This window comes from Vipera berus, assembly GCF_964194415.1.
Source record: "Vipera berus genome assembly, chromosome: Z".
In the NCBI taxonomy this organism is placed as follows: Eukaryota; Metazoa; Chordata; class Lepidosauria; order Squamata; family Viperidae; genus Vipera; species Vipera berus.
Window position 1 is genome coordinate 45,002,522 of NC_138205.1, and position 23,026 is coordinate 45,025,547.

A 23,026-nucleotide genomic window follows, 5' to 3' on the forward strand; every position below is an offset into this window, starting at 1 on the left:
CCCACAGGTCTTATTTGTGCTACTATTATTTCATCATTTGGGCACCAACGTGTTTTTAGAAATGCATTAAATGGAGAATACAGACTAACATTCATACTGTTTTAACATCTGTGCCCTTGCTCACAATAAAGTGAAAGCAGGTAGGGAGTGAAGTATTTGCAGAAGAAAGTGACACAGGAAATGTTAATGCCATGATAAGAGTGATAAAAAAGTGAATTTCTAATTTTTTAGAGGCTTAAAATACATATAATGTCAGTGTTCACCCATTGTGCAGAACTCATTAGCTGCCGTGTGTGCATGTTGTCAGGCAACAGGGAAAAATGTTTTTGAACTGAGTTTGCAGCAGCCTAAGGCACAGCCTTTCTCATTATAGTGGCTAGAAAAATCCAGATTGCCTCAATTTAGGATGTAGTTCTGGACAAAGACTATATGAATTGAACTGAAGGATGCTGCAATTACTGTGGCTGAAGTATTAATTTTATTTACCGCTGGATTTTTTTAGAGTCCTTGCCACAGCATATATTCTCCTGATATGGTCCACAATAGAATAAAAATAATTTTACAAACCAAAATTCATCCTGGATAAAATCATTAGCAGAACAAAGTAAACAGCAGATGAAACATAGTTGGGAGGTGATAAAGGTGATTTATATGTTGGTTTACAAAGATTAAAAAGCTTGAAAGGCTCAAAAATCCTATTTACACTAAATGCCTACATGAAGTCTCAGGAAGCCTCCCCAGAGGTAATGGTAGGTCCAGGAGGATTCCTAAGACTCGGTGCTCAAGCTCAATGGCATCGTCCTTGCTTGATATCTGCTTCCCTTGAGCCAAGAAATGTCTTTGCATCACCTTTCTCTGCTCTGATGCTCTTCTGATGTGTGGGACTTCTATTTCGCTAATGCAATTTGGTCTTGTGCAGAAGACCAAGAGGAAGGCTGTTTTGGTTCTGGTATACTGGAGTCACACTTCCCCCCCCCCCCATTTGACAGATGCAGTGTAATATATCTTCCTAATGTGTTAAGGTTTGATCTGAATTCTGTTTTTGTCTATTTTCCTAAGAAAGGTAAAGTGAGCCATTATTCTTCATTCATTAATAGACAATGATATGAAAAAGCAGTCTCTATGAACAAGGAGAATAAATGCCAAAGAAAATTTGAGGGAATTAGAGCTGAATTTGGGGTTTCATCTGTATTTTGACCTATGACCTTTTATTGTCTCCTTCCCAGGCCTGAGAGAGGGTTGGGTTAAGGTTAAGGTTAGGGTTAGGGCTATCCAGCTTTGTGTCTAAGTCAGGATTTGAATTCATTATTTCCTGTTTTCTAGCTTAAAGCCTTAATCACTACGTCAAAATGTCTCTCTCTGGAAGCTAAATTAAATATTTTTATTCAATAACATTGTACAACTATTCTTTATACATTCTCAGAGACACTTCTCTAAAAAAATCATAATACAAATCACTAGAATATGCCCTAATTATGATGGCATGAGGTAGTAACTCCCAAATCAGAGCCTTCTGGATCAGGTATCCAACCTTGATAACTTTAAGACCTCTGGACCTCAACTCTCAGTTCCACCACCATTTGGGGAATTCTGAGAGTTGAAGTCCAAATGTCTTAAAGTTGCCACGATTGGGCACCCCTGATTTAGATGTATGAACTGCAAGTCTCAGCAATGGCCATTCTGTCTGGGGAATTTTTTAATTTTATTTATTTATTTATTTACATCAAAGATATAATTTCAATGAATGTTATGCAACTAATATGCAGTATAATATTAATAAAAGATAAACCATAGTAAACAAAGTACGTTGAGTTATTTTTATGGGTCAAAAGGAAAATATAAATCTTTGAAATCTCCACTATATTGTTGTTTTGTAAATGTTAAAAAAAAGAAAAAATAACTAGAAAAGAAAAAAAACCTTACTAAAATAGTGTATCAGTACTTCTGATTTCCCCTTCTTTGTAATCCCAACTCATTTACATTATAAACTTTAGAAACCATACTTTAAGTATTTATATTTGTCCTGCGGTATGATATACAGTATATATAGAAGCCATTCTTGCTTACATTTAATTAATTTTTTGTTACGCATATATATATGTGTGTGTGTGTGTGTTTGTGTGTGTGTGTGTGTGTGTGTGTGTGTGTGTATGTGTATATGTAAATTTTTTGGATTGCTAACAAAGAATTAAAGGGAGACTGATATGGCCATTTCAAACTCATTTGTTCTCATCAGTCAGCCATACCCTTCTGAGATTCGAACCTGGGCCGATTTCACATTAGGCAGTTGTTTTAACCTCTAAGCCACAGGCTCTTTCTCGCTTTGTTAGCTGAGAGGCAAGGGAGATATGTGTTAAGTATTTGTTAAGTATTTTAGAATACCTTGCCAGGCCCAAATACAGGCCAAACCTTATTGCCTGTATCAGCCTAACCTAAGGCCATCCACAAGCTGTAGTCGCAACTGTGACAACTCATTATTTGTGTAAATTTTTTGGATTGCTAACAAAGAATTAAAGGGAGACTGATATGGCCATTTCAAACTCATTTGTTCTCATCAGTCAGCCATACCCTTCTGAGATTCGAACCTGGGCCGATTTAAACAATTGCCTAATGTGAATACATATACACACATATACATATATACTAATTTTACCATTGCTTCATATTCTCCAAGTTTAAATTCTGGCCAGAGAATTCTTAAAACTGAAATTCAATTACCTGGAGGGCTATCATATTCAGCAAAGACTGATATGAAGGTGATAACCCTTTCTCTCCACATTGCAAGCATAGATGAGAAGAGACAAGTATATAGAAAGGTCGTCCTTAAGACCAAACTTCAGGGTTCTATAATTCCTCTTGAAACAGCTACCAACTAACAGACCCAAGATTAATATAGTATCTCGGTTGACATGAGCTGCTGCAGCATGCTCCTCCTCTTTCTCCAAGGCCAGAGTTTCCTGCCACACCATCAGTGTATTACACACGCATGCTGTGTATATACAGAGGCTCATTTATTAATAAAATATTATCTTCTGAAATAAAATGTGTTGACTCTGGAAGAAAGTGAATAAGCAAATGATCTAAAATGAGCAAGTCAGGGCACTGCAACAAGGCTATTAGGATTTGTTGGAATTGAGTTGGCCATTTGCAGAGTATTCACGAGGCTGCTTGTGTGTCCCATCCTATTGAACCAAACAAGGAAAGAGTTGTCCAAGTCCCTTACCATTAGTAGTGCCTGGTATCCTGAGCTTGGCTACATTATAATCTCTTTTTTTCTTCCCATTTTTTTTGTCTTTTCTTAGATATCCTCCTAGATGATATTGTTCTTACCCACTCATTGTTTTTGCCCACGGAGCAGTTCTTACATCAGCTATACCAACAATATCCTTCCTGCAGACTTTTGGAGAAGACCCTTTAAAAGGACTGGGGAAAAATCCATTTCACTTTTCATGTTTTCATATTCTTGGATCTTCTTGTATTTAGTTATTCTACAGAGTGCTGTTGCATAACTGGTTAATTTCCTTAGAATTTCAACTATAATTTTCATTTTAAAAGCATATTTCTAGTCATGAAAATATGTGAGCAGCACCCGGTGAAATTTTTTGAGTCATTAAATGTGAATCTATTGCCCACAGCTATATGATTTTTGTATCCCTTGACCTTGATGAATATGGCTAGAAGCTGCCAAAGAAATGATGCTAAATGAATTACATAAAAGAGTGATTAACATTTTTAAAAGACACTTGATCTCTAGGAAGCTTATTGAAAAATCTTTTTAAAAATAGCCTTTAAAAATTGGAATAATACTTTGTAAGGGACAAATGACTCTTTAAAATTTTATTCTGCTGGTGAATCACTAAAAAGTTGTATCATACAGTGTTATTGTCTTCCTTTTTTTAATTGGCTGTTGCTTAAGGAGAACAGGAAAATTCTAATGCAATGACGTTGTACTGCCTGTTCTTTTAACTGCATGATTTGTAAAATATGGGCTGCACATATCCTTTTATCCCTCTCTCCAGCTTATCTTTAAGAGACTGTTATCAGCATAAACAATTTAGTTTTCAATCTATTCAATAAGGTTTTCTTAGGAAACCAGTGAATGACGGTCACTTCAATCTTTAGAAGACAATATTTGTAGCTCAAGGTTGAAATGTGGTGCTCTCTGAGTTTGGTTCTTTACTTGCAGACATTTCATTACCCAACTGGGTAACATCTTCAGTATTTGTTATCTTCAGTGTTTGAAATAAAATATTCAAGCCTTTCCAGAAGTATTCTGAAGCTATTCCACCCACCATTCCCATTTATCAGAGACATTTCTGGACATGGAATGCTCACAATACAATTCTGATAAATTTGGAACATTTTTTTTTATTAAAGAGTTTTACAAAAACAAAATTTTACAATATATCCCCAAATCCCTCCCACCCCAAACCCACCCACTTCCCCCCCCCACTTCTCAGAGCTAAATACAGGATTATAGTTACAATAATCATATTCTAAATAAAAATTATGCATAATATACAATTAACCAAATTCATAATGTGCTTTAACTCCCCTTTAACATAACTACAAACAAAGTACCAATAACAATATCCCACTAAAATCTACTCATAAGCTAAATGGAACTTTTTAGTCCCATATTTGTTCTGAATATAATTTATCCATCTCCTCCAAACTGAAATATATCTTTCCTGTGAATGATCTTTCAAATAAGCAGAAATCTTAGACATTTCTGCAAGATTCGAAACTTTAAACACCCATTCTTCTATAGTGGGCAAACTATCCTTCTTCCAATATTGTCCCACCAGTAACCGTGCTGCTGTTATCATGTTCAACATCAAGTTTGGAACATTTTTTAAACTAAAATGGAGAGTTTTAAATTCAAAATGTTCAGAACTTTAAATCTTTTGTATGCTAGTTTTGTGATTATTTGGAATATATACAGTATAAAATGACACATTAAATTAGCATCAACAGGCTAGTAAGGCAAAATTCCTTTGGTTTTTCGTATTGCCATCTGGACTCAGATTAATTCCACTTCATTTCTAGACCTGTCATTTGGATACCTTTTCCCCTCTAATTGTTAGTTGTTTCCTGAAACTTCATGCTGTGGGTTTACCTTAACCTGCCTCTGTTACCTTCATGACGGCGTCAGCAATCCCATCACCATCATGCTGGAAAGAAGATGAAGCTGTGCACCGGAAACGAGCAGTTTTGATCATTTTACTGCACTTTCTTGAAACGTTCAAGGGGATTCTGCAAGAAGAAGAGAAGGCTGGCAAAGTCATCAAGGTTTAACAGTGCTTTTCTTGCCCTGCTTGCATGAGAGTGAACTAATTAAAAAATGAATATAGCTGAATTACAAGATTGCAATCTTTTTTTTTCCTAAATATTATTTCATATGGCTAAAGAGTCTTCATGGCTGGCTAGATACTGGTGGGCAGTAGTTGCTATTCCTTTGCTTAGGCAGTTTGATGTTATTTGGCCCAAGCAACTTTCTTTTCTATTTCAGGATCTGTATTTCATGATCATGAAGGATGCATCCCTCTACCACAAACTGGAAGATGAAATCCTGAAGTTACATGAGCTTGTGGACACAGTGGAACTCAAGTAAGTTAAAAATGGCAACATGGATGGGAAAGTTTTGGTTCCCATTTGGGCTTAATCCAAGTGAGACAGAGTAACAGTGGTTATGGAAGCCTTTTCATACCTTTTCATACTTTTTCAGAATTTTTTAAAATTCTGAATGGAGTTGAAGTGTCCTGGGTTAAAGTGATTCATTATATAAGGGTCTTCCTGGATTCTCACCTCTTATTTGAGGATCAAGTGGAAGGTCTTTGCACAGGTATATCTTGTGTGCTAGTTACAAATCTTATCTGGATCTAGAAGCTCTATTACCTTTGTACCTTGTCTAGACTTTTGCTATCCACTTTCCATGGGATTGCCCATGAAAATTATTTGGAAATCAACTAGTCCAGAATGGAATTGCTTGAATAATGAGGGTGCTGCTAGGGATTTACAGATAACACCTCTACTGTAGGAGCTACACAGGCTACCTGCTATTATGGCTGGTTGTCACTTTTAAAGTTCTCCTGATTGGGTATTTGGTACTTTAGGAATATCAGTAAAGCTAAAAATGTTTAAACCTATCTCACTTGTGGACTGGGGTTAAGATGCACTGAGATGAGAGCATGGCAGAAGAAAGATATTGCCTAGCATGATTATGTTCAAGTGCTGAAAGGCCCTTGACCATAAATAATTCTTTTCAAACCTTAATAACTTAGGTTCAATAATAGGCTGAGCCAGTCAGTCAAACTGTATTATTCATCTCATTGACTGAATTTGTAAGCTTAACTTTGGCTTACTCAATCACATGTTGGGGTATGCATGTCGTATTGGCTGAATTTGCATAACATACTAAGTTAAAATGTGATTGGATGCTTAGTGAACTGTGTGAGTCATAGCTATTGTGGAGAATGTAGTTAGCATCTCCTCTGGCTTTTAAATCTTGCCATCTGGTTACAGAATGACTGAAGAAACCGAACCACCCAGCAAGCAAGTCAAGCCTTTGTTCAGACATTTTCGCCGCATTGATTCATGTCTTCAAACTCGGGTTGCCTTCCGTGGATCAGATGAAAGTAAATAATAAAGAGTATGCTTGGCGGTGGGGTGGAAGAGACAATAAAATTAATGTTTTGTTTATAGGAACTGAATGAGGATAGTGATACAATTTCATTCAACCATTGGCAAAAATTTACAGATGCACACAAGCCTTTGAATAAATTAGACAGGATTTGCCATACAATTTTTCCAGATCAGAATATCAATTTAGAATGTTTAAAATGTGGTTTGGCATTCTCTCAAAATTATTGTTATGGTAGATTTTGTGCATTTCCAATCAGGACTTAACAGTCTCCCGAGGAAAATGTCACCATGACATCTGCCTTCTTTTCTGCCTTCTCTATTGCAGCCTTTTCAAAGTTCAGAAAATATGAGGTTAGAAAAGGGAAAAAAGAAAGTAAAAGCAGTCAGGTTAGTTTAATGTAAAGTTTTTCAGTCTTGCTGTTTGAGGAATTCTCAGGGTTGAAGCCCACACTTCTTAAAGTTGCCAAGTTTGGAAACACTGCAGTAATGCCATCTTTTTCACTGGCTCCAGTTCTTCTGTTTTTGCAGGAAAATGGTGTGCCAAATGAAGCAGAAACAAGTACAATAATTTTGGGGGAAATGTAGCAATCCTACTTAAGGCTGTCAAGTTTTGGAGGTATGGCCAGCATTGGCATAATACCATAGGAATAAGCTCAGTTAAAAATTAAGCCCATATGTCTCAGTAATCATTCAGCAGCATCAAGTTAAGTTTGTAAGACAGTAATGGGGCAGGAACAAACAGGGACACTGATGCTGTATGTTCCAGGGATTCATGTGCATCAGGAGTTGGGCTTTTCTGCCACTTAAAATGTCACAAGTTTCACCACAAATCAAATTATAGAAGTCTAACATGAGATAATAATAATAATAATAATAATAATAATAATAATAATAATAATAATAATAATAATAATAATAATAATAATTTAATTTGTATACCGCCCTTCTCCCGAAGGACTCAGGGCGGTGAACAGGGCAATACACAATAAAAATAGAATACAAAAATTAAAAAGCCATTAAACCATTATGCCCATAAAATTAATACATGTTAAAATTAAAACTATTTATAAAAACCCAACCCCATCCCGTCAGACCAGGCCAGCTTGTTCGAAAAAGAAAGTTTTGAGATCGCGCCGGAAGGAGCGAAGGTCGGGGGCCATCCGGAGCTCAACCGGTAAGCGGTTCCAAAGGTCTGGCGCGCCCACAGAGAACGCTCTCCCCCTGGGGGTCACCAATCGGCATTCTTTGATCGGCGGCACCCTGAGGAGGCCCTCTCTGTGGGAGCGCACTGGACGGAGGGAAGTTGACGCCGGCCATGAGTGATGTCTCAAGGTCTGTATTTAAGGAGGTAAGAGAGGGAAGTAAGCAGCGTTCTTGTCATTGTCATAGATTTGGTTTCCCAGATGAGTGATGAATCCAAGAAACTCCTAAATCTGTCTAGAAGGAACAGAATTCCACCAGTGTTGACAGTTCCTGTTCGTTTCCACATTGCAGGACCAACATTACAGGCTTTTCCAAATGCAACATGTTGGCTTGATCGCATCCATTCCCCAACTATGGCCAGAGTCTCAGAGACATTGATAGGATTCAAACCATCATTGAAGTCCCTTTGTATTCCAGGTTTCAACAGTTTGGTTGTCTCCCCTTTTTTCTAGTCTTCTGCAGAGTCTATATGCCAGACCACTCCTATGTTACCATTCGCAGCCGCCTCTCAGCCTCTGTGCAGGACATCCTCACGTCTGTGACGGAGAAACTTCAGTATTCTGATGAACAGCCTACACGGGAGGAAGCTCTCATTCTGGTAGCTGTTGCATCATCAGGAGGTATCTGTCCCTCAGGAAGAGTGATAGTGACACCTCTGTGGTTTGAGTTATCCTTCCTCAATCTTGAAACTCAAAAACTTCAGAAAATAAAAGGTCAAAGAGGGAAAAGCACAGCAGGTTGTAGTTACTACTACATCTTACTGCCATCTGGTCAAAATGAAGTACATTTAGGGTTTTTTTGGCTGTTGCACCAGAATGAAGCCTGAGAAGAAAGTAGTAGACCTACCTAGTGCCTAGGGTCACATAGTACACAGGGACACATAAATAAAAGGAAATATCCATAAGTGCAGCAAAACTGAAAGAGTAGTGAAATCATGAATAATTATTAATTATTCAATAAGGTAAATTGAAATAGAAGATAGTTCTGTTGTATGTTGTTCTTTTGTCTGCTTTCTGAGAGGGTTAATGAGTGAAAATTCTACTGGCTAGACTTTGGTTTTAAAGACTAGGAGAGTCTCTACTCTTAAGTCCAAAGTAAAAAATGAAATAATGAAAAAATACTAATAAATGATGTCCCAAATCCAGGCAATTGTAACTCTCCAAGGTGCTCAGATACTCAAGACAGGACAAGTGACTTTTTGGGAAGGTCTTCCCTCAGGCATTCCAGAAGTGATTGCACTGTGAGGAACTCCACTGGTGCTAGATGCCTCAAAAAAAGTGGGCCAGCTATGTGTTGAAGCATAAAATATTTGAGAGGTGATGAGTAGAAAAGAGGACTATTGACTTAATGTGAACATGAACCTACAATCATTTTTAATGAAAATGTTATGGGAGATATTTATTTGCCAGTCCAGGTAATTCAGTAACTTTCAATCACTTTCACCCCTAATCTCAGAGAAATCTGTGCTACAGCCTAATGAAGAGTGTGTTTTCACTACCTTGGGGATAAACAGTCATCTTTTTGCCTGCACAAAGGATACTTTTCCATCCCTGGTAAGTGGATTTCCTTTGGCATGGCTCTCCTTGACTTGTCAACATGGCTTTTGCGTTGTGATTCTTTGACCTCTTTGTGGTTGGAGTTGCTGTTTTCATGATTACAGTTCATCTTTACATCTTTCCAACATTTATAAATATATCTTCCTCCCTCATTCCCCTTCCCCTTATATATGTTGATAGAAAGATACACATTCATATGCATACATACCCAGATCTTATACTGGTAACATTACCCATCAATTTGACCTTTTCTGCAGGTTCCTCTGCCAGAGGAAATCCAAGTGTCACCAGGTGACACAGAAATCCACCGGATGGAAGCTGAGGATGTAGCAAATCACCTAACAGCCTTCCACTGGGAACTGTTCTGGTGTGTCCATGAGGTGGGCAAACCAAACATAACTTTCCTAACTTGATCTTTTCTAGACATGTTTGGACACTAACTCCCTGGAACATCATGATCTCGGCATACCACAAGAGCTGGATACACAGTCAAAGATGCTTCAGTTTCTTGCTAATGTGTGATTCTATATTGTACTGAATGTTCCCCTTGAGATGCTAGCTTTCTTTGGGTCTATTCAATAGGCCTATTCAAACTTTGCAAGGAGAACTATACTGTCTGCCATTCTTAGATTTTTTTAATGAATTTTCAGAAATGGAAAACCTTGACTGATATTTTGCACTTCAGAATAGCAGGACATTCTCATGACCGAATATTTGGAAAAAGATGAGCTTGCTCTCTGACACATTGGTTATTTTATTACTAGAGATTTAAAGCATCATACAGCATTATCCAGTCATCACTGAAGTGCTAGCAAGCTTGCCCCCATTTCAATAATAACAGCACAAGAGTGACACATCTGATTTTATTACTTTTTTTGCAGTAGTGGTTAAATGAATGTTGTGGTCATTAAGCAAATGGCATGGTCATTAATTGAACTAATTGTTTGCTATGGGCTGGTTTTGCTGAAATCTGAAAATCAGCAAAAACATTGTAAAATGCAGTCAGGTAATCATGGGATGCTGCAAGTGATCATAAATGTGGGCTGGTTGCTGAGCACCCAAAATGCAGTCATGTGACTGTGGATTGGAATTTTAGAACAAGGTCATAAATATTGCTGGGAATTCGGTAATTCTTAATACTGAATAGTCACTAAGCAATCAGTTGTAAGTGGAGGACAGCCTGTATAGAGGAATATGCAGTCATTGGACCTTTCACCATTTTGTGGGCTGAACTGATACAATATGACAGCTTAACTTTACTTAGCCTTATCTTTTCTCCAGTTTAGCTTCCGCCCTCTTTCTCCTTGTTATGTGTGACGTAGACTGATCAATGAAAGGAGTTCATATATATGAGTTGTTTGGCGCCAGGATTGCAGGGTGAAGCCTTCAGTCTGGATCTCAGAAGGCCCATTGCTTACTCTCTTTCCTTTTCAAATTCTTTATAGCTAGAATTTGTGGATTATGTGTTCCATGGTGAACGAGGCCGACGGGAGACTGCCAATCTGGAATTGCTGCTACAACGCTGCAGTGAGGTTCAGCACTGGGTGGCCACTGAAGTATTACTCTGTGAATCTTTAGGAAAGCGAGCTCACTTGCTCAAGAAATTCATCAAGATTGCTGCTGTGTGAGTGCCATATTTTGGTCCTTTCTTCATAATGGGATTACATTTAATACAGTCATAATGTCACTGATGATGATGGTTCTCCTTCTGTTACTTAACATGAGATTGTTAATGTTTTCCAAATGTTCAAAGCTCCAAGTCCTTTTTATATGTGTTGCATGCATGATACAAGTAAACAACAGGCAGAGTTTAATTGCACAGTTGTGGCTGCCATCTGGACTTTTTTTGACATATAAATACACATATGGATACTCTGGTTAGAAGAACATGCTGTGTTAAGGAAATAGTTTAAAATTCAAAAGGAGGGTGTATTAAGTCCTCACAAGGCAATCATCTTTCTCCGCAGGTACAGGCAGTTCATATCCTCTTTTGCCAACTTCCAGTTTTTTAAGAATATATTCCAATGTCTTGAAATCTTAAAAAAAGAATATTGGAATTCTGAGAGATCTGCAGAATATACTATGAAATCTTAGCTTTTTCTCTTTCCATTTTTCTCCTTTCTTGTTCTGTTCAACCATTATGTTCCTCTCTGCTTCTTCCCTGCATGTTCAGTCTACTTCCCCTCTCTGTTGGTTCCTAGGAAGGTTGAATCTCATTTCACCTGGTTGGCTTTAATACCCAATAACAGCTAGCCTTTGCTTAAGCTTCCTTCCCAGATTGTTTATTAGATGAGGGGATTTGCAGCAGAAAGGCCTGGGGGCTAGAGAGCAGGAAGAGGTTGAATACACTGGGTGACAAATTTTGAACAAATTATTCAGGTTAGAGATGTGCTCTAAATTCCTGGATTTGCAATGGCTATGGTTTGGTTAAAAATGATGTTTGTGTCCTATGGATTTCATGGAAGACAGTGTTGCCTTTTCTCTCATCATTTAACACTTACTTTTAGCATCCTGCTAATCACAGAACTGATCATTTGTATAGATTGTGTTTTATGACATCCCTTTAGCTGCCTCTCAGCCATTATGAAGGCAGATATATTTGAATTTGGCAGTTCAATTTTTCCTGGTGATGAAGTCACATCTCTTCTCATTTCACTTACCACCTCCTCCTTCTCTTTAAGCCTTGGCAGCCTACCTGGGCTCAGAAACATGACAAGAGAAGGTGAAGGTGTTTATTTGCCTGCAGTATTTAGAAGTCATCCTAACCCAAGTGAACCCCACAGCTGTCCCTTTTTCTGGGGCACAAATTACTTTGTAAAAAAGTAAAGGCTTCTAAAAATTATTTTCCCTTCCTTGCTACCTGATGAGTACAATAGTTTCCTTATTTTTGTTGAAAAACTACCTGATAGATGGCACATGAGGTAGGAAGGTCCAAGGTGAAGCTAAAAGAACTTACTGTCCTGTCTCAAAATGCATCCTGTCAGGCAAGTTTTGAACACGTTTGGTGATCCTATAGAGATCCAAACAAACTGGATCATGTAATACACAGTGGGGATTTTACTGGCAAAGCAATGCTTGCTGTTGGGCAAACTGCCCAATAAAGTAGAATATCATGTTTTATGAAGCAGAAACACAACACATACAGATACACATACACACTTCAAAGCCAAGAGCATATTTTGACTGCTTTAGGGAGAGCAATTGGTGGTGGTTCTTTCTGTTGGTGTGTAGCGCCAAAGAAATCCACCAATCACTTTGTTCCAGCATAATGCTGTGAGGGCAGTATCAGTTGTTGGCCTTGTGGTGAGGCAGAACAGTCATGCTGACATAATTTTGTGTTGACTTGTGAGTCAATTCCGGCATCCAGGAATAGGGCAAATTTGACTGTTCACAAATTGAGGCTGCTCTTGCCACACCAATTTTTTCTCCTCATCTCCTCCTCCTTGTCTTCCTCCAATGGCATTTGAGAGTGAAACAGGACAGAAAGTCTGACTGCAATAAAGATAACACAGATTTAAGGGGCATTGTATATAAGTCGTAAGGTGATATGTACAAAGGGGCTATGATAGCAGCCAAGATGTCTTCTCCTATTTTACTAACTGATATCAGACTAAATTAAAATAAGGGCAGGCATGGTAAATGTTATGTATGCAGGCACCTGCATAGCAACAGCCACCAGGGGGCGTTGGCCTGGACAGTTTCGGCAGGAAACCTAGGCTGTTAGCTTACCTGGCCAGGTATATAAGGAGGCCAGGTAGCCCTCATTCCCCAGTTCACTTCCCCTTCCAATAAAGAGCTGAATTCACACACCGGCTGGCGTCTCTCTTGCGTCGGACCCACTACACAATAGTGGCGACGAGGATGGGATCGCTGCCGACCAAGAGCTGAAGTCACTAGGGAAACGCTCTGCGAGCTGAAGGGAAAGGCATTTTTCCTTCTTCCCCCACGACCGCCAGCCGAACCGGCAACGCCAAGCGCCACATCCACGACCAACTGCCGCCATGGCTAGAGCCGGACAACCCCGCGAATTCGAGACCCGCCGCCCCGAAACCTGGACCCGTTACCTGGCTCACGTTCAACTGTACATGCAGTTCAATCAGATATTGGAGGACGGTGCAAAGGCGCCCGCCCTGCTCTGCCTTGGGGGACCAGCACTGCTGGAAGTTGCCGCGAACCTGTTCCCCCAGGAGGCCATCAACACCGTCGCGTACCGAGACCTCGTGGCCAGGCTCAACTCACATTTCAGGCCCCGGCACTCCAAGGTAGCCGCACGGTCACAATTCGAGAAAAGGGACCAGCGCCCCGATGAGACCGGCGCCGACTTCCTCGCCGCCCTGCGGGAAGCTGCCGTTGCTTGCAGGTTCACAAATTTGGAGGAGCGACTATGGGACCAGCTGATTTGCGGCCTACGCGACAGGCGGTTGCAGGAGCGCCTGTTCGAAAGAGAGGAGGTCTCTCTCCAGGAAGCCGAGGACGCCATCCTAGCCCACGAAGCGGCCTGCGGGGCCGTACAAGCCTGCCAGGGAACCCGGCCCGGCAACCAGGCAACCAGCGTCCACCGGCAAGGGGCCACAGAGGAGGACGACCTGAGCATCGACCTCCTCCAGCGGAAGTCGACCCCCGACCAGCGAGCCAGACGCCCAGACAGGCCCAGGCCTCCCAGCAACACCGCCGTTCCCCAGAGGTGCGCAGGGTGTGGTGGGAACCACATGCGCAGCCTCTGCAAGTTCGGGTCCGCCACATGCCGGGCCTGCAAGAAAACAGGCCACATAGCTGCCATCTGCCGTAGCCGCCGCCCCCGGGAGGAGATCCACGAGCTGCAGCCAGAGGAACCGCCATTCGAAGGTACTGGGGCCCCCACCAAAACAAAAATTGGCTATGTCGAGAGCCGGCTGGCCATTAACCACACGGGTAGCTGCCGGCTGCTCAAACCCAAAATTAGATTAGCAATCCGTTTGCAAGGCGTCCCTTGCAGCATGGAGCTTGACTCCGGATCAGCGGTCTCGATTATTTCGGACAAGACCCTTAACCACATAATTAGCCGGAGCAAGCAACGGATTAAATTACGGCCTACTAAATTAACCCTGATCGATTTTCAGAATTCGCCGGTCAAGGTGAAGGGGGAGGCCACCATTTCAGTGGGGTTTAAGGGTCGTAAAGGGCACCTGGACGTTGTAGTGGTAGAGGGCCGCAGAGCCAGCCTGGTCGGGCTGGACTGGTTTGAGGCCCTGGGAATCTCAGTATCCGGGATCCATCGGATCCAGGGGGACTCTGTTGAGGCCGTTTGCCGGGAGTTCGCCGACGTCTTCGACGGGTCATTAGGCAAGTACACCGGGGCCCCCATATCGTTCAAGCTTAACTCGAACGTCTCCCCCGTTAGGGTCCGGCCGCGGCGAGTCCCTTTCGCGCTCAAACACAAAATCGAGCGCGAACTAGACAAGTTGGTGGCCCAGGGAATCTTAGAGCCCGTAGATGGAGGGGAGTGGGAAACCCCCATCGTGACCCCCCTCAAATCCAATGGGGAAATAAGGATCTGTGCCGACTATAAGTGCTCGGTGAACCGCGCCCTAAACCCGCACGCTTACCCGGTTCCCGCGGTCAGCCACGTTCTCGCTTCCCTCCAAGGTGGCGCCATCTTTGCAAGGCTCGATCTTGCGCAGGCGTACCAGCAACTCACGGTCACTAGGGAAACAGCTGACATCCAAACCATAGTAACCCATAGGGGGGCGTTCCGGGTGAACAGGCTGCAGTTTGGAGTCAGCGTTGCTCCCGGCATTTTCCAGGAGGTTATGGAAAAGACACTCAAGGGCATTCCAGGAGTCTGCCCTATTTTGATGACATCCTGATCGCAGGAGCATCAGCAGAGGAACTGGCAGGTAGGCTTAGGGAAGTGCTGGCAAGGCTGCGCACAGCTGGCCTCAAACTCAAAAAGGAAAAATGCAGCATAGGCGTTCCTTCCACAGAATTTTTGGGGTTCAGAGTAGACGCCAGGGGAATCCACCCCACAGAATCCAAGGTGAGGGCCATCAAACTAGCACCCACACCCAAGAACAAAGCAGAGCTTCAGGCATTCCTGGGTCTGCTGAATTTCTACCATACATTCCTCCCACACAAGGCAGCCATCGCTGAACCGCTCCACAGGCTGCTAGACAAACAGGCAACATGGGCCTGGACGGCCACCCATGATCAGAGCTTCAAGGCCCTGAAGGCATTGCTGTCGGACAAGTCCACAGTAACCCATTTCATCGAGTCCAAGCCCATTTGTATCGCCTGCGATGCATCCCCTTATGGTGTGGGCACTGTCCTAAGCCACCTTGAGCCCAACGGGGCACAAGTCCCCATAGCATACTATTCTAGGACACTGTCTGGAGCAGAAAGAAACTACGCCCAAATAGACAAAGAAGCCCTGGCAATCGTGGCAGGAATCAAGAAATTCCACGATTACTTATATGGCAGGGAGTTCACTGTCTTCACGGACCACAAACCACTCCTGGGCCTGTTCACCACAGACAGGCAAACCCCCCAGATTCTGTCCCCCAGGATGCTCCGGTGGTCCATCTTCCTTGCAGCATACAATTGCAAGCTGGTGCACAAGCCAGGGAAGGAGATGGGCCACGCAGACGGTCTAAGTAGGCTCCCCTTAGACACACACGACCCAGACCCAGCACCAGCCACACAGATCCTAGCCCTGCAGGAACTACCCGAGTGTCCAGTTCTTGCCAAGGACATTGCCAGCCACACAGCCACAGACAACATCATGGGCAGGGTGCACTCATGGGTTTGCACAGGGTGGCAGGACAAATCCCCGGGACCAGAGTTTCAGGCCTATTTCATTAGACGCGATGAAATCTCCACACACAAGGGGTGCCTCCTTTGGGGTAGCAGGGTCATCATTCCACCCGCACTACGCGCCAGGGTATTGGACTCCTTACACAAAGGGCACCCGGGGGTGGTCAGGATGAAGGCACTGGCTAGGAGCTACCTCTGGTGGCCCGGGTTGGACAAGGAGGTTGAGGATCGGGTCAAGGCCTGTTATACGTGCCAGAGATCCAGGCCAGAAGTGCCACATGCACCAGTACACCGGTGGGAGGCCACACACACGCCATGGTCCCGCATTCACATTGACTATGCGGGGCCATTCCAGGGTCAACTATTTTTAGTAGTGGTGGACAGTCACTCCAAGTGGTTAGAGGTAGTCCCTGTCCCCAACATGACCTCGGGGAGGACAATCCAGGTGCTTAGAGCTCTCTTTGCCACACACGGCCTCCCCGACGTAATTGTGTCTGATAATGGGCCTCAGTTTACTGCTGCTGATTTCCAGGCGTTCTTGAAGGCGAACTGGATTAGGCACGCCACCTCCGCGCCTTTCCATCCATCTACCAACGGGCAGGCCGAACGGATGGTAAGGATGACCAAAGACGCACTCCGGCGCATCATCAGCAGGGACTGGCACCACAGACTGGCCAAATTTTTACTAGCCCAACACACAACACCATGCGTGGCTACCAGCAAAAGCCCAGCAGAACTGCGATGGGGACGGCGCCTCATCACCAAGCTGGACCGCCTACACCCAGACCGGGTAGCAGCCGAAACCGGAAGGGCAACATCACCATCATCACCATCACCACCAGCATCACTACCATCACCATTGCCATCATCACCCACACACAGGGTCTTCAACCTGGGGGACCTGGTCTGGGCAAGGAACTATGGGGCTGGACATCCTTGGGTTCCAGGGACAGTGGTCGGGAAAACAGGACCCCTTTCGTACATTGTAGGGGTGGAGGGGGACAGACGCATAAGGCGACACATCGATCAGCTCAGAGGAAGAGTCCCTGAGCACGTCACACACGCCCCTGAGTGCGTCACACACGTCCCTGAACTCAACGCACACGATCAACAGGAGGACCACACTCCAGGAGGGGTCAACCCAGCTGAGGACGTCACAGGGCAGGGACCAGAGGAGGAGGACTTCCTGATGCCGGCTCCTTGCAGCCCTGCACAAAGGCCTCAGGAACCCACGGTCCAAGCCCATGGGCCAACCACACCCAGACGATCCACCCGTCCACACAGGACACCAGCCTACCTGTCGGACTATGTGTGCAAGTGACCCTCACACAAGGACACCACTGTTTTTATATATATATACAGTATATATATACTCATAGTTATAGTAGTTGCATGTTGTTGTTGTTATGTGGGTCTTCTCTAAGGGGGGAGGGGTGTTGTGTATGCAGGCACCTGCATAGAAACAGCCACCAGGGGGCGTTGGCCTGGACAGTTTCGGCGGGAAACCTAGGCTGTTAGCTTACCTGGCCAGGTATATAAGGAGGCCAGGTAGCCCTCATTCCCCAGTTCACTTCCCCTTCCAATAAAGAGCTGAACTCACACACCGGCTGGCGTCTCTCTTGCGTCGGACCCACTACACAATAGTAAAATCAGTTGAAACTGCTTAGTTTTAATTGTTTGTTGGTTTGATTCTCAGCTACCTTTTTATTTTCTCCCTGTAGATGTAAACAGCATCAGGATATGTTAACATTCTATGCTGTGGTTATAGGACTGAACAATGCACCTGTCAGTCGTTTGCGCCTCACCTGGGAGGTAAGATGATGATGAAGAGAAACTGATTTTTGTATATTTGTATCTCTATTATCTCTTTCTCTCTCATACACACTATTTCGTCATCCAAATTTGCAGTTAATTTTTTATATTTCTAAAATATTTCAAAATGGCTAAGGATGTACAGTAAATGGATCCTGACAAATTATCATGCTGTACCGTTACCAACATAAAAACAGTTAAAAACTACTGGACATTTAGATCCAGATTTTGTTATGACTGGAATAGATGCATTTCAGTTGGTAAGTCTGGAGTATTTCCTTAGTTTCAGTTGGTTCATTCTATGGAATCTTTACTCACTTGCTTCTAATCATATCACAAAGATTCTTTAGCAATACTTTTTTTGTGCCATGTCCTATGACATTACCTTCATTTCTCTGAGAATTGTAGTTATACAGGTGTTACAGTAAAGTTTTCCTCATTCTAGCACTGTCCAAGATCCATTTCATGGTGTGAAATCTATTAGGCTTTTTTTTTACTTATCACTGTAAAATGAAATTAAGTAATTCCAATGACTTGGAAGCGGGATCAGAATCAATGATAAAAAAGCAGATTGCTGGTGTTGATATAATTTTTTTGCCAAATGGTTGAATAACACTTCAACTCACCACTGAAAGGCCTTTTGAATGACTAGTAGTGATTCATGTCTTGTTATGATTTACTGCAACCATGGTTCTCATTTTTAAACTACAGTTTATGATTTAGTGCAAATTGCAGGAGCTGACCTTGCACAATATGACAAGAATCAATTATTTTAAAAGCAGATTGCTGGTTTGGGTATAAAGCCAGAACCAAACCAAGTTCTTTGGGACTTGAGGTGATATATGAAATCCAGCTTATCTGGCTCCAATACATGAAAAACTAAACAAAAACATAACAATTACTCCTTTCTCTGAGTAGGGAGATCAGAGACGTATCAAAGGAGCAGTTCTTCATCCTTTCCTTAGATAATGTTTGAACTCAGAAAAGAGTTTCACAGAGTTTCCAAGATACTACCGGGAAGTATGTCCCAATTTATTCCATGGAACTTGCTTCTGAATAAAGCTGTGAGGACTGGATTGCAAACCAAGATACAATACCTACCTACATATCTATATTCATTTAGCCTAGAATTATCCCAATGGGTGTGTGTTGCAGCATACAAATCAGTTGATCAGTTAGTCAGTCAATCTAATTAGAGAGAAGCTAGAGAAAAGTTCCCTGAAGATGGGCTCCAGCATGAGTCCAAATGCTTGGAAGACAAAATCTCTGGTCCCAGTGACCGACCCAGATTGGATCCTGCAGATTATCCTGGGACACATATATTCACCTTCATTCTTGCTTTACTGCTTCACAGTAATGAGGAACTGGGTGAACTATTAGTCAGCAGTGTTGGACAGAGAAGGTTACCACACCTTATTATGAAATTGCTATCCTTTGCACCTTTTTTTAACTGAGGAGCCAGACAATGCTGGTGATAAACCATTGCATTTAATTTTTCCTATTCTTTCAGCCTTTTTATTTTCAACATTATTCATGATAATTTATCCCTTTTTTACTTTAAAAAAGGAGAAAAATTAGTTGTGCTTTGCTTGAGAAACTATTTAGCAAAAGAAAGCTTGATTTGTAAAAATAGTTGGCACTAGTGAAAATGTTTTTGGTTACCCAGATATTTTATTAGGAGTTACTGGTTTTATCAGTATTATATTGTAGTTTTATATTTATTTGTTGTATGTAGTTTCTGCCAGTGGCGTAGCATGGGGGGTGCAGGGGGGGGCCAGCCGCACCGGGCGCAACATCTGGGGGGGCGCGCTCGCACTAGGGAGGGATGGAAGACGCGCCGAACCGAAGCGCCCTTCGCGCGGCTGGAGTCCGGCCTCCCCCTCTCCGTGCTAGAGCGGCCCCCGCGGTGGCGGCCCGGCGCATGTGGCTGAGGGGGCGGCGGTGGCGGGAGGGGGGTCAGAGGAGCGAGCCGAGCTCTCCCGGGGCAGCAGGTGCGGGCTGGTGCGGCTCCAGGCTCAGCCGCAGCTCCGGCCAAGGGCTGCCAAGCTCACGGGGCGTCGTGCCGGCCCCCTCCCTCGCTCCCCGCGCCCGGATGCGCCCCCGGCGGAAACCCCGGCCAGCTGCGGTGCATGCCTGAGCGAGACGGGCAGCTGCGCTGGCGGGTCCCGCTCTCTTCCAGGCATCAGAGGTAAGAAAGGGACGGCGGCGCCCCCAGCCGCCCCCCCGCCGGCTCCAAAGCGGAGGCTCCGCTGCGCCGCCCGCCTCCTGGCACGGCCTCGGGTCCCGGCGCTTCTGCCGCACGTGAGGGAGGGGATGCCGGACCTTCCCCCTTTTCCCGGGGGAGGCGTGGGTGGGGGGTGCGGCGGACGCCCAGGATGTGGGGCTCCCTGCGGCAGACTCGAGTGCTAAAATCCACGGGTTAGGGGGCGCAAATTACTTGCCTTGCCCCGGGTGCTGACAACCCACGCTACGCCACTGGTTTCTGCACTTCTAGAAAACCCTAATATCTTTAATGTGCTCATATAAAATCTGTGTCAATCGTCTATTTACATGCAAAGCATTATTGTTAGCATCTAAAATGTGTTTTTATTTCATTATAGGCTGTCTGCTTACAGCTGAAAGTGTGTTACTTGGCAGACCTGATAAATACTTCTTAATTGTCCTTGTTTCACTTGGTAAAACTTGAAAGAAAGTAAAGAATGAAAGCTAAACCCCACTTCATAGTAATAAAAAATGAGGAAAAAAGATTCAGCAGGAAACAGGAAAAGTAGCTAAAGCTACAAAGAAAGCTTTTAATAAAAATTGGATGTCTCGTCTGAGGATAATACTTGTTTCCAAGTAAATATGGTAGAACAATGCTGACTTTAAGGAAAATCTTGCTGCATTAGGTAGTTTTATATTAAGTCCTGCATGGAATCACTGTTTTGATGCTGTTTCCCCTGTGGCTACAGGTAATTGCAGAAAAATAGTGCTGTAAAGATATCAAAAGACTCTAGGCCAGAATTCATTATTTTTCTTACACTTTCTGAAAATCAGGTAAAAAAAACTTGTTACAGCAATAAAATGGAAAACTGAGATTTCTTAAATATCTGCTGTAAGACACTAAATGTTGAAAGAATCACAGTTGCCATACAGTGAGTGTTGAATTCATCTTTCCCAAACTGCTAGGTAGACATAGAAACAGAGAGACACTAATTTGTTCATTACATTCACAATGTTCCTTTTGGTTGTTTTGCAAGAACCGCTTTTCCTGTTTATCAGGAATTGAGGGTACAAATAGTTTTTAATAGCTGGGCTCCTATAATTTCAAATAATCTTTGGCATCAGACTGTTGGCATCAAGCAGAGATGCAAACAAGGCACATCCATGACCCAGAAAATGCAGTAATAGGTTTCTTATTTGAGGACTCTTTCTCGTGATGCTTATAAAACAGGGTTTCAGCAAGTAGGATTTCAGCATTAATGGTGGGTGCATTGTAACAACTACAATATTACTTATTAAATTATCTGGATCTCACTCATGAGCCAATATTCTCATTAGATTTATATGCTGTATTAAATTATTGTTTGTCAAATAAGGTTTATTGAAAACATTATGTCAGGGAATTGGGCAGCAACTGGTCCAAATGAAGTCAGACACGCTGCCTCAAAGTTGTAATTATATATAAATAAATATATTTAACATTTATATTTACAGCAGAAAGATAGTCAGGAACACAGAAACATCACGAGGTAAATCAAAACAGCATACATAGCACACAGAAGAGAAAGGTGGGGAAAGGAGAGACTCCCCCTTTACACCCTCAGCAACCAATCATAGCATAGATTGCCTGAGCCAGCACTCTCCAACCAGTAAACTACAACTGTATGTTCTGGCCCATTGTAGACTTTACTGTTCCAGCTACTAAATGTAATATCCTAACACATCATAACTGCTGTGTACACATAACACACTAAGCCAAGCAACCACATTGTGGGTAAGCTTATGTGAACAAAACCACTAAACCTCTCTCTCTCTTTGTAACCCACTACAGTTTTAAACATCATCCAAGAGCAGTAATGGAAGCTGGTTGGTTTCTGGATATGATTCATAGTTTCCATTTTTAAGATCAATTTTATGTTTCCTTATTCAGAATTTACTTTTATAGTTTTCAATTCTAAGTAAGTATTGGCTTTATACAAATTATACAAAGCTTGTGTCTTAATCTTTGGGCTATACAGTCCTCTGATTTCATGTTGGATTAAACTATGGTTTGCCTAATACATCACAGTTTACAACTCATAATAGCTAATTCACATAATACATAAACATGCACAATAGAATCCCTGTTCTTTCTAAGTTACCAAGCATAAATCCTAAAATATACCATTTGAATATAACATATAACTCTGACATTTTAGTAGAAAATCAAATCTAAATCCTAGATCATGTATAAAACAAAACCAGGCGAGTAGCATGCAGGCATATGAGCTCACATTTTACGTACAGAAATATAGATTCATAGGATGTAAGTGTTTAAAGGCATTTTGAAGATAATCTAGTTCAATATCTGGACTAATGCGGGAATCTACTATTACAGCATCTCTGACAAACGATCATGGTTAAACACCTCCAACAAATGAGAGTATATTACTTTCATAGCAGTATGTTCCATTGGGAATTATTTTCTTAATGTCTAACTAAGAGGTATTTTCTTGTAATTTATAAACCAGTTGTTTCTTGTCCTGTTGTCTGGAACAGTTCTGAACATAGCAGAACTCTGAACTCCTGTAGCATGCTGGCTGGGGAATTCTGGGAGTCAAAGTCTACACATCTTAAAGCTAGCATTGTTGAGAAGCACTGCTGTAGCCTATAAACTGTTAATTGAATATGTTAACAGTGGGCTTCCTCTGAGCTTCTCGATATCCTCTCAGGGCTGGTGATTGAGTTTCCCAAACTTATGGTTTTGGGAGACTTCAATCTACCATCCCTGGGAAGAGCATCTGAGTTAGCTCGGGAGTTCATGGCTTCCATGACGGCCA

The 23,026-nt window shown here is 42.6% G+C and overlaps 1 protein-coding gene across 1 annotated transcript in view; it reads left to right on the forward strand.

Annotated features, from left to right (window-relative positions):
• Positions 1 to 23,026, forward strand: part of RAPGEFL1 (Rap guanine nucleotide exchange factor like 1) — an 88,650-nt gene that overhangs the window by 38,051 nt on the left and 27,573 nt on the right. The window contains exons 2-10 of the mRNA XM_081344791.1: positions 3,303 to 3,381; positions 5,139 to 5,292; positions 5,513 to 5,610; positions 6,526 to 6,638; positions 8,301 to 8,468; positions 9,304 to 9,401; positions 9,662 to 9,784; positions 10,850 to 11,028; positions 17,915 to 18,005. Of these exons, the coding sequence (XP_081200917.1) occupies positions 3,303 to 3,381; positions 5,139 to 5,292; positions 5,513 to 5,610; positions 6,526 to 6,638; positions 8,301 to 8,468; positions 9,304 to 9,401; positions 9,662 to 9,784; positions 10,850 to 11,028; positions 17,915 to 18,005 (1,103 nt within the window). The remainder of the gene's footprint in view (positions 1 to 3,302; positions 3,382 to 5,138; positions 5,293 to 5,512; positions 5,611 to 6,525; positions 6,639 to 8,300; positions 8,469 to 9,303; positions 9,402 to 9,661; positions 9,785 to 10,849; positions 11,029 to 17,914; positions 18,006 to 23,026) is intronic.